We start from the raw sequence: 17,936 nt of genomic DNA, 5'->3' as shown, positions 1-17,936 counted from the left end.
AGATTCTGCAACAAACAGATATCAAGAATATTGGATGATAGTATTGTGAATTACTTCTGCTACCTTTCTTGTGCAGTAATATGTGACCTATGCTTTCTTCCAATCACAAGGCACTGTCTTTTGTTCTAGGGACCTACAGTATATTGTGGTTAAAAGAGTACCTAATTCATCTGAAAATTTGGTGTAGAAACTTGTTTTCATCGAACCCCAGAGCTTTATTTAATTTAAATGATTTCAATCTGTTCTCAACCCCACTGACACATCTATTTCACTCAACTAGAGCAAGAATTAAATGGGAACAATACTCCTGGATTTTCCTTCGTAAACGAACATATGGAAACACATTTCAGTGTTTTTGCTTTTGCTTTGCCACTCTCAATTTCAGTTGACTGTCTTGTCCACAAATGTATGAACAATAACTTTGGTGTCACTACCTGCCCTAACATATGAATGTAATTTCTTTGGGTGCTGTGAGAGATCTTCATATAATATTTTGCTACAGTAGTCATTGCATTCTTCTCCACTGCCCTTTTGACAGCAAAACACATTTCATTCAGATCTCCCTACCTATAACTTTATGCTTTGTATTATACTTATCATGCAGTAGTCTCTGTTTCTTTAGAAGTTTCTTTACAGTGACTGAAAACCCTGGGCAGTACCACCAGTAATGAACTGTTCTATTTGGTACACATCTATATACTGCATATTCAACTAGTCTTTTAAATTGATCCGCAGTTCCTCTATATGTCCCTCTGTTGAACTAAATGAAATTCCTCATCAACGTATGACATTACTGCATCTTTATCTAGTCTGCTGAACACATAAATGATTCTGTTTTAGCTGCTCTTTGTACTTTGGTAGTCACTGTTGCTAAAATTCATCACGGTTACTGATAACAGTTTCAATGTGGGCATCCTCAAAGAAGTCATGTCTACCTCTTTGTATCCTATTTATTTCTATCATGAGCAGGTTTCTGAACTATCCATCTTAAGTAGTTTTCAGAGAACACATTTATCAATATTTTGCAGAATGTATTGTCACATACACCACCTACAAAACCGTAGCCATAACAAATGATTACTGGATGATTACAGTCACCTCCAATGCTGGAAGTACAACTGGGGAACTTGTACACTGGCTAATAATTGTGCTTGGGTCTGGTGGCTGATACAAAGATCCACTTATAATTGTATGTCCATTATACGGAGCCTTGCCCAAGCAATCTTGCATACAGCTTCCATTTCTATCTCAGTGAATTTGAGTTTCTTGTCTACTGTGACAAACAGACCACCTCCACTATAGTTCACGCACGATACGGTGGCTAATGTGCAGAGACCAATTTTCATCCAAAGTGCTGGGTGAGTTTATTCGTTTGTTCGGAAGGGGAGGCTGACAGTGTCTGAACCCTTTTGGCCGTTCGGCGATGATAGACTCTAGATGCAGCCCTGCAATCTTTCTCAAATGATTTTACAGAAACTATTCGGTAAAGAAAATTCATTTTGCTTTACTTATAGCTTTATATGTCAGGTTGATGGTGACATGCCCATCATTTCGTAAATGGTCATAGTTATTGTGATATTTAAGTGAAAGTAAGACACTGCATGTGTATGAAAAAGTTTGCAATGAAACGCAGATGTCGCTATGATTTTGCGTTTGGTGCATACTACATAATATGTTGCAGCATATGGAATTTAGCTAATGTATTGATTTTTCATTAGACTTGGGTGGAGGTCTCCCTCCCACCAATCTTGAGAAATTTGATCTGACGTAGCACACTCATTTGTGATTGCGGTGCGCCAGTTATAAAGCCAGAGCAAAATATCCAAAGCATTCCTCATATTTCATAAACAGTTTTCAGATATCGAAATGAGATTTGGGCAAATGATAGGATGCAAAGAGGACAGTATTTTGCTGTAAGGGTATGTATTAAGCAAAATTTCATTATCTACCATGTTATTCCACTAACTACAGACTTTTTTGATGAAAGAATGCAATTTTTAAGGGCCACCAATAGCTGGTGAAACAAGAAATACTAAGGGTTTTGGAAAAACTTAACTGAAGACATTACACATTTATTTTGTACCACAAAAGTGCTTTTTCATAAGCAACATTAGTACTCTACCTTAACTATGTTCCTACAAACCCCAAAGCCAAAATCTCCATTCATCAATGTCTACCTCCTCCGCTCCCTACATAATTTGGTAGCCCCAGATCACTAAAGTTTGAGAAATGATTTCTTCCTTTTATCTAGTAGTAGTAGTAGTAGTAGTAGAAGAAGAAGACACAGTCGAACTCAGTTAATCATCTTAAACGAAAGCTTTAAAATAAAAGCACATTAATTTGGCAAAAGAATGGGATGAGTTTGTAAAAATATGAAACATCAGTAAGTAAATGAAGTAGTCACCAAGAATATTGAGCCAAGGGATACATACACAGCATGACAGACTGAAAGAAAATCAGTGTGAAAACAGGGAATCTACACTGCTGCTTATTAAAATTCCAACACCAGATAAGATGGAAAATAACAAAATTTTACATACTGTGTGAATACAGTATGGCATGAAGAATACACGATTACATTTATAGGTGATTTGAGGATATATAGGTGTAAAATGTAGGATACAGAGCTGCCTCTTCTGGCAGCAAACATAGCTTGTAAAAGGCGTGAGTTGATCTGAGCTTGGAAGAAAGATACAGATATATATGACATTCCATACTGCTCAACATTCCACCAGAGTTCATCAATCACATAGGCCGGCAAGTGGTGATATGTCAGTCTCTCAGCAATGCATGACCATACGTTTTTAATAGGAGAGAGATCTGGAGAATGTGCTGGCAAGGTAGGTCCAGACAGCACAGGCATAATGCAGTCTTGCTTTTGCTTGTTGAAAGATATGCCACAAAGCCCTCTACAAGGGGAGACAGCCACAGGCCTTCAGACATCAGAAATTTAACATCTGCTGTTCAAATTAGCAGCTATGCAAACCTGAGTTGTGTATCTAGTGCCGCCTGATACAATCGCAAAGTATTAGGCACATATCACTAAGTTCAATCCGGCAACATTTGTTCTTCTCGGATGCTCCACAAAAAGATACAGACACTGTGATGCTTTATGCAGAACTGGGACTCACTCCTTTCTCTGCTGCCATGTCCAGGGAAGTTGCAAGAATGGTTGCCATATTAACAGGCTGGTTGAACTCCCCACAATCCTGCCCATATCAAAATGGTACATGTTGACAGACGTTTCTCCTTCTTACATAGAGCATAACACAACTTCCTCACCAACAACCAATACTCAAACGTGATTTCTGAACGAGAAATCCCTATGTACAGATAACATTACTAAAACTTCATGTGGCTCTGCATATCCTGACACATCATGCCACTGTGTCATTTGTTAGATGTTGCCTTCATACTGTTACAATTTTATTGGCTGACAGTGTAAAGGAAGAAACACTGTATATAACAAAATGAACAATATTTGCAATTTATTTGGTGTATTATTGAAAGGGTGCAGATTAATTGTAATTCACTCCATCTCACTGTCACACATCTCTCACTTATTGCTTTCCTTATTACATACCAAATAAGAAATGTTTTCCCCTGAAGATCAAGATTTAGTTGGTCTTTTTCTATTTTATTATTAACCACATTTTGTATAATTAATATGTCATGGATACGTTGCACTTGAGTGTTTCAAATTTTCATACCCTCCTTATTTCTGACTACTGCATAAATTATTCATTTCCTTTGTTCAAGAGCACTTACACAGTTGCATTATATCCTATTCACAATATAAATATTCCAAAAATAGAAAGCTCTTGCATATGATTGTATGCTTATGTGTAACACAAACGCAGAAAGATGCATATGATTATACACTATTGTGTAGCACAAATGCAAAAAGAAAAAGATAAGAACATATTAAACTACCTTATCTTGTGACTCTACTTCATGTTCCTTATCTCTTTCAACTGGTTTGCAAAGCGTTGCTTTTGATTTGATGAGGATATGCCGATGTAATTTTTCCACAAAATTTAAGGATTTTCTCAGACCTTTTGTCTTCAACATGTCTTCAATGTATTTACGGTATGGATTTATTGGCGACGGTTTTTTGCTGTGTGTCGCAGGATACGATTTGTTAATTGAACTAGAATAATATTCCATTACATTTTCCTCCTCATCACATGAGTTTGTTGAACCATGAGATGATATATTTGAATTATTTGAATCTGATGGACTGCTAGTTTCGACATCAAATTGAATCCTGTTTTTGTTCTTGGGGATCACCTTCCTCGGAGGTGATGTGGACCTGCAAAACACAGCCCAGACTAACAATTGTATTTAATAAAATGAGCACTATATCTACTGGATACTACAGATTACCATAGTAAAAAGTTCTGTAGTTCTGTGAATATTAAAACCTTCTAGCCTAAAAATTTGAAGTCAAAATAATAAAAACAACACTAAATAATAACAAAAAATGATGATAATAATCAAAATTACCTAGTATTTTGCTCTTGTGAGGTGCTGGGCTCTTCACTTGTAGATGTGTCAGTAGCTATGCCTGATGTATTATCATCTTCACCAACATGAGGCCAGTTTATGCCTTTCGACTCTAATCGTAACAACAGTTTGCCCAAAATTATTAATACTAGACGCTGATGTTTAGTCATGTTGTACCAAAGACACATGGCCTGCAAAAAGAAAAAAAAAATAATATAAATGCATGGGGAAAATATAATCAACTATCAGGCTACATTCTATCTAGCGAAATCATTAACCAGTTGCAGTAGTAGTAGTAGTAGTAGTAGTAGTAGTAGTAGTAGTTGTTGTAATGTGCTTCCTGTTTGCTTTAGAAAACTCAGTGGTGTTATTAATGCCAACCCAATAAGAACTGCTTAAAAAAAAAAATAATAATAATATAATAATAATAATAAACCCGTGGAGGCCTGGGAAAAGAGTAGGCCTCTGTTATGTTCTGCCAGTCGTAAAAGGCGACGAAAAGAACAAACCACTAATAGGGCTAACCCCCCTTTTAGTGTGATTAGTTGGTTCAGGACAGAACTAATGAAGCCTCGGACAAGCGCTGTCATTGTCGGGGACAATGCTTGAACCCTATGCCTGTCCACAATGGTAACGACACTGCTAGCCACACAGAAAATGATTTAAATACAAATAGAGATGTTTTGCAGGATATGCTTCCTCCAACCACTCTAGAAGGAAAACAAAGACAGAGGATGAGATGGTCAGATGAAGTTAACTGACACCTCATGTTCTGTTATTACCAAGCAACAAACTTAGGAACCAACACAACTGGATACAGATCACAAGTATACACAACATTTATTACCAGATACCCAGAATTAAAATTTTTAACAGAACGACTAGCTGACCAGATCCGTGTAATAATCAAAAATAACAGGATACCCAAGTCAGAATTAGAAAACATCAAACAATAAGTACAACAAATACTAGAACAAAATAATGTGCAATCAGAAGAAGAAGAAAATACAGTAATGGACTCAAACATCCCAGAGCAAACAAACAAAGAACAACACGCATCAATTAAACAATCAGAGGAAAACAAAATCTTAAGACAGCCACCAGAACAAGCACAAATAGAACACGAAGTGAGACACATGTTAGATAGAGAAGAAAAATTTCAGCTGACATATATAGAATACAAAGACACAAATACAGACATTAGACCATTCTTGCATAGACCACCAAATAACCCACAAGTCGAAACAACAATAACAACTATCAACACAATCATACACAACAAAATAAATGAAAATACAACTATGGAAGAGTTACAACTACTGGTTTATATAGGCGCACTCACTACACTAAATATACACACTAGGCAGAGATCAGAACCAACCAACACACAGAAGAAACCCACAAAACCAGCATGGCAACACAGGCTACAGATCAGAATAGAAAAACTGAGAAAAGACATCGGACAGCTAACACAATTTATAAGAAATGAAATGTCAGACAAAAAACGAAAAATGTTAGGTAAAATCTCACAACAAGAAGCGATAGAGCAATTAGATGAAAAGAAGCAGAAATTACAAGCATTGGCCAAACAACTTAGAAGATACAAAAAAAGTGAAAATAGAAGGGAAAAAAAAACATTCAACACAAACCAAAAGAAATTTTACCAGACAATAGATAACACACACATTAAAATAGACAATCCACCAAACATAACAGACATGGAACACTTCTGGAGCAACGTATGGTCAAACCCGGTACAACATAACAGGCATGCACGGTGGATACAAGCAGAAACAGACACATACAAGATGATACCACAAATGCCTGAAGTGATAATTTTGCAACATGAAGTCACCCAAGCAATTAATTCTACTCACAATTGGAAAGCCCCTGGAAAAGATAAAATAGGAAATTTCTGGCTAAAGAAGTTCACATCAACACATTCCCATCTAACAAAATTATTTAACTGTTACATTGCAGACCCATACACATTCCCTGATACACTTATACATGGAATAACTTATCTGAAACCTAAAGATCAAGCAGACACAGCAACCCCAGCTAAATATCGCTCCACAACATGCCTACCAACAATATACAAAATATTAACTCCAGTCATTACACGGAAATTAATGACACATACAACACAGAACAAAATTATAAATGAAGAACAAAAAGTCTATTGCAAAGGAGCACGAGGATGTAAAGAGCAACTGATAATAGATGCAGAGGCGACATATCAAGCTAAAACTAAACAAAGGTCGCTACAATACGCATACATTGATTACCAAAAAGCTTTTGATAGTGTACCCCACTCATGGTTACTACAAATATTGGAAATATACAAAGTAGATCCTAAATTGATACAGTAATGAAAAATTGGAAAACCACACTTAATATCCAAACAAATTCAAATAATATCACATCACAGCCAATACAGATTAAGCGTGGAATATACCAAGGAGACTCATTAAGTTCTTTCTGGTTCTGCCTTGCTCTGAACCCACTATCCAACATGCTAAATAATACAAATTATGGATACAATATTACTGGAACATACCAACACAATATCACACATTTGCTATACATGGATGATCTAAAACTACTGGCAGCAACAAATCAACAACTCAACCAATTACTAAAGATAACAGAAGTATTCAGCAATGATATAAATATTGCTTTTGGAACAGACAAATGTAAGAAAAATACCATAGTCAAGGGAAAACACACTAAACAAGAAGATTACATATTGGATAACCACAGCGACTGCATAGAAGCGATGGAAAAACAGATGCCTATAAATATCTAGGATACAGACAAAAAATAGGAATAGATAATACAAATATTAAAGAAGAACTAAAAGAAAAATACAGACAAAGACTAACAAAAATACTGAAAACAGAATTGACAGTAAGAAACAAGACAAAAGCTATAAATACTTATGCTATACCAATATTGACCTACTCATTTGGAGTAGTGAAATGGAGTAACACAGACCTAGACGCACTCAATACACTTACACGATCACAATGCCACAAATATAGAATACATCACATACATTCAGCAACTGAAAGATTCACATTAAGCAGAAAGGAAGGAGGAAGGGGATTTATCGACATAAAAAACCTACATTATGGACAGGTAGACAATTTAAGAAAATTCTTTCTAGAACGAGCAGAAACTAGCAAAATACACAAGGCAATCACTCATATAAATACATCGGCTACACCACTGCAATTTCATAACCACTTCTACAACCCTTTAGATCACATAACATCAACAGATACGAAGAAAGTAAATTGGAAAAAGAAAACACTACATGGCAAGCACCCGTATCATCTAACATAGCCACACATCGATCAAGACACATCCAACACATGGCTAAGAAAAGGCAATATATACAGTGAGAAGGAAGGATTCATGATTGCAATTCAGGATCAAACAATAAACACCAGATATTACAACAAGCATATTATTAAAGATCCCAATACCACAACAGATAAATGCAGACTTTGCAAACAACAAATAGAAACACTAGATCACATCACAAGCGGATGTACAATACTAGCAAATACAGAATACCCCAGAAGACATGACAATGTAACAAAAATAATACATCAACAGCTTGCCTTACAACATAAACTTATAAAACAACACATTCCCACATACAAGTATGCACCACAAAATGTACTCGAGAGCGATAAATACAAATTATACTGGAACAGAACCATTGTAACAGATTAAACAACACGACATAACAAACCTGACATCACACTCACCAATAAAAAGAAGAAATTAACACAACTAATCAAAATATCCATACCCAATACAACAAATATACAAAAGAAAACAGGAGAAAAAATTGAAAAATACATCCAACTGGCTGAGGAAGTCAAGGACATGTGGCATCTGGATAAAGTTGACATTATACCAATTATACTATCAACTACAGGAGTCATACCACACAATATCCACCAGTACATGAATGCAATACAGCTACATCCAAACTCATATGTACAACTACAGAAATCCATAATTATTGATACATGTTGAATTACCCGAAAGTTCCTAAATGCAATATAACATAAACCGTACAGTTAAAAGGAAGTCACACTTGATCAAGGTCCGCGTCACTTTCCATTTTTGACCAGACATAACGTCTGAGAAAAGAAAGAAATAATAATAATAATAATAATAATAATAATAATAATAATAATAATAATAATTAGAAAAGTAAAAATGATGAAGTGAAAGACTGATGAAACATGAAACTGATATATAAAAAGTAAAAGTTACATATATGATCAGATGGTTATGATGCAATGCATTTGTTGTCAACAGCATAATTAGTAATTCTTTCTTTAATAAAGTGATCAAATTTCCAGTCAAACCATTTAATGGCTTCTGATCAGCATACAGACCACACTTATTAAAATGTGATGCACTGTTACAGTTGACAAACCTTCATCACATTCTGATGATTCTTTCTGATAAAGAGTGAAGCACTAGCTGTAAAAGCAGTACCCTATGTACAAGCAAGTTAATACTGTATTATTTTGACTAATTTGCTGAATGAGTATACCGTGGTTGGTTGTCAGTTCAAATAAAGCAAAGATCGTTCTCATTATTTTTCAAGAGGAATTGAGGACTGGTGCTGATATCTTGTCCTTAAAATACGAGGTCAAGTTGCTGAAGTTTCCTCGTTTGTCCACTACCTTACAAAACTTCATTCTCCTCAAAAAAGTGGTTTGACAAACCATCGCCAATATCATAACAGAAGTACCAATTCCAAAGTACGAATAGGCAGACATCACCATACGCCCCTTTCATGAAATAGATGAAGTATGTTGTATTTCCATCGAGTGTCATATGCTTTCTCCAAGTCATAAAACAAACAGAAATCTTATACCTCACATGGTACTGATCCTCCCAATGGGAACTCCATTTATGAATGGTGTAAATGTTTCGACAACAGCAGCTGTTCAGTTCGTTTGTGCCTCAATCAGTAGTTAAGTTAATGTTCACTTCTTTCCTCACGGTAAGTCAACAATTTAGTTTATCTTGATAAGCTGGAAAACATTTTAATTCACATACTGATGGGAATGATCAAGAATGCTATATACACACACATCCAACAAGACAGCATACTGCAGCAGTACCCTTAAAAGGTCTGGTATTTCCTTTCTGAGCAATTCCCCGGTCAGTGGAAATGTCACACTGAGCCCACTGAATGGTTATCTCATTCACCAGCTGACACCTTTTTATTTTACTTCAAGAAATTCATTAAATAAAAAGATTTCACACCTCCCTTACTGTCTAGAATCACTGTATCCAAAACAAGAACAAGAATTACAGTTCAGGGCATTAAGCCCAATGTCCAACAACCAGTTTAATAAGAAATCAAATTTAGACGGACTATATCAAACGATGGAAAATCCAGGATGGAATGTAACAACACGAGAGGAGGAAAGTTGCTACTCACCATAGAGTGGAGATGCTGAACCGCGATAGGCACAATAAAAAAATTCACACAATCAAGGCTTTCGGCCATTAAGGCTTTTGTCAGCAGTAGACACACATACACACACGCACACACAAACTCACACAAGTGCAACTTGCACACACATCTGCAGTCTCAGAGAACTGAAACTGCACTGCGAGCAGCAGCACCAGCGCATGATGGGAGTGGCGAATGGGTGGGGGTAAGGAGGAGGCTGGGGCGGGGAGGGGTGGGATAGTATGGTGGGAGTGGCGGACAGTGAAGTGTTGCAGTTTAGACAGAGGGTAGGAGAGAAGGTGTGGAGGGGGGAGGGGGTAAGTAGTGGAAAGGAGAGAAATAAAAATAAACATAAAAGAAATTAAAACACTGTGTGTGGCGGTGAAATGAAGGCTGTGTAGTGCGGGAATGGGAACAGGGAGGGGGCTGGATGGGTGAGGACAGTGACTAACAAAGGTTGAGGCCAGGAGGGTTACAGGACCATAGGATGTATTGCAGGGAAAGTTCCCACCTGCGCAATTCAGAAAAGCTGGTGTTGGTGGGAAGGATCCATATGGCACAGGCTGTGAAGCAGTCACTGAGATGAGGGGATCATGTTTGGCAGCATGTTCAGCTACAGGGTGGTCACCTTGTTTTTTGGCCACAGTTTGTCGCTGGCAGTTCATGTGGACAGACAGCTTGTTGGTTGTCATGCCTACATGCCTACATAGAATGCAGCACAGTGGTTGCAGCTTAGCTTGTAGATCACATGACTGGTTTCACAGGTAGCACTGCCTTTGATATGATAGGTAATGTTAGTGACCGGACTGCAGTAGGTGGTGGTACGAGGATGTATGGGACAGGTCTCGCATCTAGGTCTATTACAGGGGTATGAGCTATGAGGTAAGGGATTGGGAGCAAGGGTTGTGTAAGGATGGACGAGTATATTGTGTAGGTTCGGTGGACGGTGGAATACCACAGTTGGAGGGGCGGGAAGGATAGTGGGTAGGACATTTCTCATTTCAGGGCACAATGAGAGGTAATTGAAATCCTGGCGGAGAATGTAATTCTGTTGCTCCAGTCCCAGGTGGTACTGAGTTACGAGGGGAATGCTCCTCTGTGGCCAGACTGTGGGACTTAGGGAGGTGGTGGGAGACTGGGAAGATAAGGCATGGGAGATTTGTTTTTGTACAAGGATGGGAGGATAATTACGGTCAGTGAAGGCTTCAGTGAGACCCTCAGTATATTTAGAGAGGGACTGCTCGTCACTGCAGATGTGACGACCACGGGTGGCTAGGCTGTACGGAAGGAATTTCTTGGTATGAAACGGGTGGCAGTTGTCGAAGTGGAGGTATTGCTAGTGGTTAGTAGGTTTGATATGGACGGAGGTACTAATGTAGCCATTTCTGAGGCGGAGGTCAACATCTAGGAAGGTGGCTTGTTGGGTTGAGTAGGACCAGGTGAAGCAAATGGGGGAGAAGTTGTTGAGGTTCTGGAGGAATGTAAATAAGGTGTCCTCACCTTCAATCCAGAAAGCAAAGATGACACCAATGAATCTGATCCAGGTGAGGGGTTTATGATTCTGGGTTTTTAGGAAGGATTCCTCTAAATGGCCCACGAATAGGTTAGCACAGGATGGTGCCATGCAGGTGCCCATAGCAGTACTGCGGATTTGTTTGTAGGTAATGCCTTCAAAGGAGAAGTAATTGTGGGTGAGGATATAGTTGGTTATGGAGACTAGGAAGGAGGTTGTTGGTTTGGAACCCATAGTGCATCTAGAAAGGTAGTGTTTGATAGCAGCAAGGCCATGGGCATTAGGAATGTTAGTGTACAGGGAGGTGGCATCAATAGTGATGAGCAGGGCACTGTGTGGTAAAGAGAGAGGAGCTGTGGAGAGTCGGTTGAGGAAATCGTTGGTATCTTTTATATAGGAGGATAGTTTCCGGATAATAGGTTGAAGGTGTTGGTCTATGAGAGCAGACATTCTCTCAGTCAGGGCACAGTAACCGGCCACAATGGGGCGTCCTGGGTGGTTGGGTTTATGGACTTCAGGAAGCTGTAGAAGGTGCGAGTGTGGGGAGTGGTAGGGGTAAGTAGAGAGACTGACTCTGGGGAGAGGTTCTGGGACGGGCCTGAGGATTTGAGTAGTAACTGGAGATCCTGCTAGATTGCTGAAATGGGATCACTGTGGCATGCTTTGTAGGTGGAAGTATCTGACAGCTGATGGAGTTCTTCTGCCACGTAATCCTTGCGGTTCAAAACTACTGTGGTGGAGCCTTTGTCTGCAGGTAAGATTATAAGATCGGGATCAGTTTTTTGATGGTGGACTGCGGTTCTTTCTGTGGATGTAAGGTTAGTATGCATGTTGAGGAATTTGGGGAATGATGGTGAGGCAAGGTTCGAGGATAAGAAATTCTGGAAAGTTAACAGGGGGTGGTTTGGAGGCAGTGGGGGTGGATCACAGTTGCATGGAGGAGTCGACTGAATTAGGCAAGGTTCAATGTTGGTCTTTGGTAGAGTCTGATTGGACGGGTTGGTGGCGAAAAAGTGTTTCCACTGTAGGGACCGGGAGAAGGAGAGAAGGTCTTTAACTAGTCCTGCATGGTTGAATTTTAGAGTGGGGCAAAAGGTGAGGCCTTTGGAAAGGACTGATATTTCTGTGGGACTAAGGCTTCTGGAGGAAAGGTTCACGACTGTGTTGTGGGTCTGTGTAGGATTTGCGTTCTGTGTGGTGGTGGGAGTGAGTTTCGGAGGGTGGGGTAAGTGTAGTAGGTCTGTGAGACAAGGTTTGTCAGCTATGAGGGGGTGTGGGGGAGGTTTAGAGGTTGTTGTAGAAGTGGTGGACAGTGGTACTCCGAGGCGGGAGTAGGACGTGAGCAGGATGGAGAGCTTTTCGAGGTGGCGTTGTGCATGTTGCTCAAGTTCCTGCGGGACAGCAACAATGCAGGAACAGTATGTGGGACTGGGATCTGGCTAGAGATAAGGAACTTTTCTGTATTGACACAGATGGAAGGAGCAAGGACCCATGGCGGTGCAAAAATGCGAACAAATACGTAAGACAGTAGAATTACGTCCAAAAAATTACGCAAAAATACACCCAAATACAAGTGAAAAGTACGAAATAGATGCGCAGGGGGGAAAAAGGAGATGAAATCTGAGGAAGACGACGATAGTGGAAGGCGAAAACACACTAAAATTGGCGAGAAGTCACAAAGGTCAAAGTAGAGAATAACTAATCATTAATAAATATATTACTGTGGGTAGCAGTAATATACTTACTTCGTTAGCCACTGTCCTCACCCATCCAGCCCCCTCCCTGTTTCCATTCCAGCACTACACAGCCATCATTTTGCCGCTACACCCAGTCTTTTAGATGGACTATATGCAGATATGAATGGAAGTCAAAGAAAATTTTAACACATGTAAGATAAGAACTTGATGAAATTTGCTAAAGAATAGTATCAAAATCAGCTTTGTGACTCTTAATAAGAAATTTTGTTTTTTTTTTATATATTTATTAAAGTATAATGTTTAATGGAATATTTCATGAAAGACAAAAATTTTACTACTCGCCCTGATGAACACAACTATCTACAGTCCCACAAACAACCTGGACGATTGCTTTTTTTTAGTGTTGCACGGGTGCTCCTGTATTCAATATATTGCATTCCATCCTATTCCACCAACGCACCCAGTCCTCTTACTTCTCTCCTTTTTCCACTACTTCTCCTCTCCCCCTCCATCCATCTAAGCACCCAAATGCACTTAGCTGCCCTACCCTCTCTCCACCTCATCCCTGCAAAATACCCAGCAGCACTTCACTGTCCACCACACCTTCCCTGCTATTCCTCCATCTCCCTGCCCCAGCCTCCACATTACCCCCACCATATTGCCTCTTGTAAAAGAATTATATAAAAAAAATTTTATGAATATATAAACACTAGTTCAACTACCAGAGTTTAATGCGTAAAGCATTTGCTGAACAAGAGAAGCTTTACGCCCTTCGTTTATTAGTTTTAGAATAAGTTACGTTTCGCTGTTATCCTGTCCTAGTGTTAAGAAGTGTTGCGCCATTTCTTACTGATAACATTGGGTTAAATAATGAAAGTGATTCTGAAGCAGACTGATTTCGTATTTTGTGATACCATGAGCCCTAGCTCCTGAAATTCTGGAAAATTATTACTGTTATTTTAATTTTATGCAGAGAATTTAGATGGAGGCGTCGATCTTCAAGGCGACGCTGCACAACAATAGAGGTACATGAATGTGTTCATCTTTTTCCTTTCATGGCCGCTACCGTCAATTTCAATATATTTGCCACGACATTCAAAACCTGCAGTCTTTCTTTTCATTTAATTTCGAAGTCCACGCATTTACGTTCTAAGATGAACAAATGCATTTAACTGTAATTCTTTTTATCCAGGCCACGAGGGGTGATTACACTCAAAATGTACCTGCCTCTATCCCGTTCGTTATGTTTGCATACATTTGAGTGTGTACAAGCGTAACTATATTTCCTACACAGTATACGCTTTTTATTTATTTATTTTTTATTTTTTCACGACTCATTCGCGAATGTACGTGCCCTCTTATTTGATGTAGTCAGTCAGCTGTATTCTTTAATAGCATTATTTGTAATATTCAGTGGCTTAGTTTCCACAATTGATCTTTGCCTGTGTCGCAATAGCCCTTCACGCGAAATATTTTTACGTGACATCCACAATAACTTTTATTTCAAAATTTCGACGACCGACTGAATAAAGATTTTTCTAACAACAACAATAGCAAAACATAATAATATAAGAGGACACATTACACTCTCCATCATGCACTGCTGCTGCTGCTGCTTGTAGTCTGGTTTCAGCTGCCAGAGACTGTGGTCATGTGTGTGTGTGTGTGTGTGTGTGTGTGTGTGTGTGTGTGTGTGTGTGTAAGGGGGGGGGGGTCTATTTTTGACAAAGGTCTTGTTGGCCAAAGCCTTATTCTGTGAAAGTCTTTTTTTTTTTTTTTTTTTTTTTTTTTTTTTTTTTTTTTAATGTATTGGACATCCCATCATTCCCAGTTACGTTATAATAGATTTTCTGAAATAGTGTCTGAAATCAAAATTTTAAAAAGAGGTGGAATGAAGACAACGATCATAAAAGAAGGCCAGTCTTGAAAGAAGAATAATATGATCTATAAATAGGGAAGTTGACTGTGTTTAAATTTGCTTTTGTCACTTAGGTATTTTGTATGTCATCACATCATACTATCTTCTCTCTAGCTTCCTGCCATTGGTTGCCTCATGTGCTATTCCTCTTCATTTAGATGTACCTGATAATGCTATTCTAACTTTGTGAAACTGGTAGTATTATTAAAGGATCATACAACTGTTGTTGGTATTTTCAAGAATGACCAGTTCAGTCCATAGACCCTTCCAGCATTGCACATCAAATCATTCAGTACATTTAATGCACCTACTTTAATGATCCTTGGCTGCAGTAGCCAGTAGAGCCTCACATCCTTAAAACTAAATGAAAATAAGAAATTGTTGAACATTAGGGTTTATTGTCCTGTTGACATCGATGTCACAATAGATGGTGAAATTTATACATGGAAATATTATAGCACCTTTATCTCCCAAGCTCAGAGGTCACAATTCCGATTGGTGTGTCATCATTACAAGGCTAAAGGAATAATGGCAAATCATCGAGTTCTTTGTTGTGGTGGCTACTATATTTATAATAATGGCAAATAGAATTATGCTTAGCACACCATCATATCTTAAATAAATGTGAGATATTTTCCCAACTCAATAACTGAAAGATTGTAATGCAAGGAAAGTTTGCAGTAAGAGCAGCATATAGCCACTGCTACAAAGCTTGTCTTGTATATTTACACTCAAACACTATCCGACATCATTTCAATTAGTTTTTCTATGTGAAGTCATTCTCAGATCACTCATATTTGCTGTGTAGCTTCCTATACATGTTACAAGTAATTCTAAAAATTCTTACCTCTCAGTATTCAAACTCTACCTTTATGAGCCCAGTAAGTCAAGGCCACAGAAATATTATGACAAAAATGCAAAGGTTTTCATCATTTTTTAGGTGATGGCTTTTACTGAATAATCAAGCTACATCCCTGAGAGTTAGTACACCAGTTTAAATCAGGCAGTTGTAGATAAAGAGCCCACTCCTAGACAATTAGTCACTGGAGCGCAGCTGAGCAAATGCTGGCAAAAACACAGCCGGGTCATAGTCTACGTTATGGTACTACCATGGTCAAATGTCCACATGCAGAGAAGGCCAAGTGGCTCATGCACATAAATAACACATGCAGTAGCAGACCTTGGTGGGTACCCTATACCGCCTGTGACTGCCTGCAGGTGAGCTGAGGGCACTTGCAGGTGTCCGTACCCTGTGGGGCAACACGTCATATTACAACTAATGAAGCTGAGATCATTTATGTATATCTGCCTGCGTCTGTATATGTGCAGAGGGATATGTGTGTGTGTGCGCGACTGTATACCTGTCCTTTTTTCTCCTTAAGGTAAGTCTTTCCGCTCCCGGGATTGGAATGACTCCTTACCCTCTCCCTTAAAACCCACATCCTTTCGTCTTTCCCTCTCCTTCCCTCTTTCCTGATGAAGCAACCTTGGGTTGAGAAAGCTTGAAATTTGTGTGTGTGTTTGTGTGTTTTTTATTGTGTCCATTTACCAGCGCTTTCCCATTTGGTAAGTCACAGCATCTTTATATATATTGGATTCAGTCGATGGGTTTCATCACTGATATCCAGAACAGAGTATGAGTATAGGAATTTTGTATATTACACGCCACCATTTCTTTTACACTTATGTTTTCAAAAGGCTTCAGAAATTTAACTTCAGTTATGTTGTGTAAACTGAACAGTAACATCACAAATTACAGTACACCTCACTTATAATTTATAATGGCAGTTCAAATATATCCATATACTTTGATATTACTGCACTTACATGATTCAGCTTCATAATGTAAATGAGTGGCAGAGAGATTATAGAATAAGACCAAACAAAAACCATCGCCTCTCTTTGGGATATCGTTATAGTGACTAAAAAAATCAAGGAAAGAAAAACAATACCTTGACTCTTCCTACAAACTCTGAGCTCTTGTACAGTGGGTACTGCACTCCTACAGCCTTGCAGGATGGGTACAGTGACTCAGCAACTTCTAACCTATTCAGAAGTTCTTCGACTTCCTTCAGCGCTGCATTTTGGTTCTCCGTGCAGACTTTACAAAATACTGACAAACATCCAGTGCAGACTTGTACATCTGATTTGGGTTGTGATGTATTATCTGTCCCATCTGAGCTGACACCACTGTCACTAGCTTGTGTTGACATTTTATTGGGTAGCTTAGAAGCTTTTTTTTGAAACCTGTAAAATTAGAAAATAATATTTTGTTACTACTACTATATCTACATCTATTAATGGGAGAAAAATTATTAATGGAGGATCCTGGAAAAAGACACAGATTATGGAAGGAATAAAAGTCACCACTAAACTTATGGTTGTGGAAATGAAGTTGAAGGACACATATGAGTGAGAATAGGAGGGAGGGGGGAGGAGGGAGGGAGGGGGGGGGAGAGGGGGGGGGAGAGGGGGGGAGAGAGGGGAGGAGAGAAGGGGGAGGGAAAGAGAGAGAGAGAGAGAGAGAGAGAGAGAGAGAGAGAGAGAGAGAGAGAGTGTGTGTGTGTGTGTGTGTGTGTGGGAGTGTGAGTGTGTGTAAAGCTCAGCAATGTTTCCAGTCTCGTTATGTCCCTATCAGCCACTCAACTTGTTCCTTCATTTACAACAGAAACTAGAAATGATGTTTTGACTGAATAATGAGAAAGATTTATTAGCTGATTTTAAAATAAAAGTATTTTCCTAACTGCATAAAAAAGTGGATAAAGTTTTATGAATCTGGCGTTCTTTAATACAGAGGAAAGAAAA

General features: G+C 38.7%; 1 protein-coding gene across 2 annotated transcripts in view; it reads right to left on the bottom strand.

The window, feature by feature from the left end:
* Positions 1-17,936, bottom strand: part of LOC126415753 (mitogen-activated protein kinase kinase kinase 4) — a 212,394-nt gene that overhangs the window by 151,470 nt on the left and 42,988 nt on the right. For both annotated transcript variants that reach the window (XM_050083454.1, XM_050083455.1), the window contains exons 7-9: positions 17,084-17,378; positions 4,507-4,697; positions 3,934-4,312 (exon numbers count right to left, since the gene is read on the bottom strand). In XM_050083454.1, coding sequence (XP_049939411.1) covers positions 3,934-4,312; positions 4,507-4,697; positions 17,084-17,378 — 865 coding nt within the window. The remainder of the gene's footprint in view (positions 1-3,933; positions 4,313-4,506; positions 4,698-17,083; positions 17,379-17,936) is intronic.

Source organism: Schistocerca serialis, chromosome 1 (genome assembly GCF_023864345.2).
Source record: "Schistocerca serialis cubense isolate TAMUIC-IGC-003099 chromosome 1, iqSchSeri2.2, whole genome shotgun sequence".
NCBI lineage: Eukaryota > Metazoa > Arthropoda > Insecta > Orthoptera > Acrididae > Schistocerca > Schistocerca serialis.
This window is presented reverse-complemented; position numbering and strand designations above follow the sequence as displayed.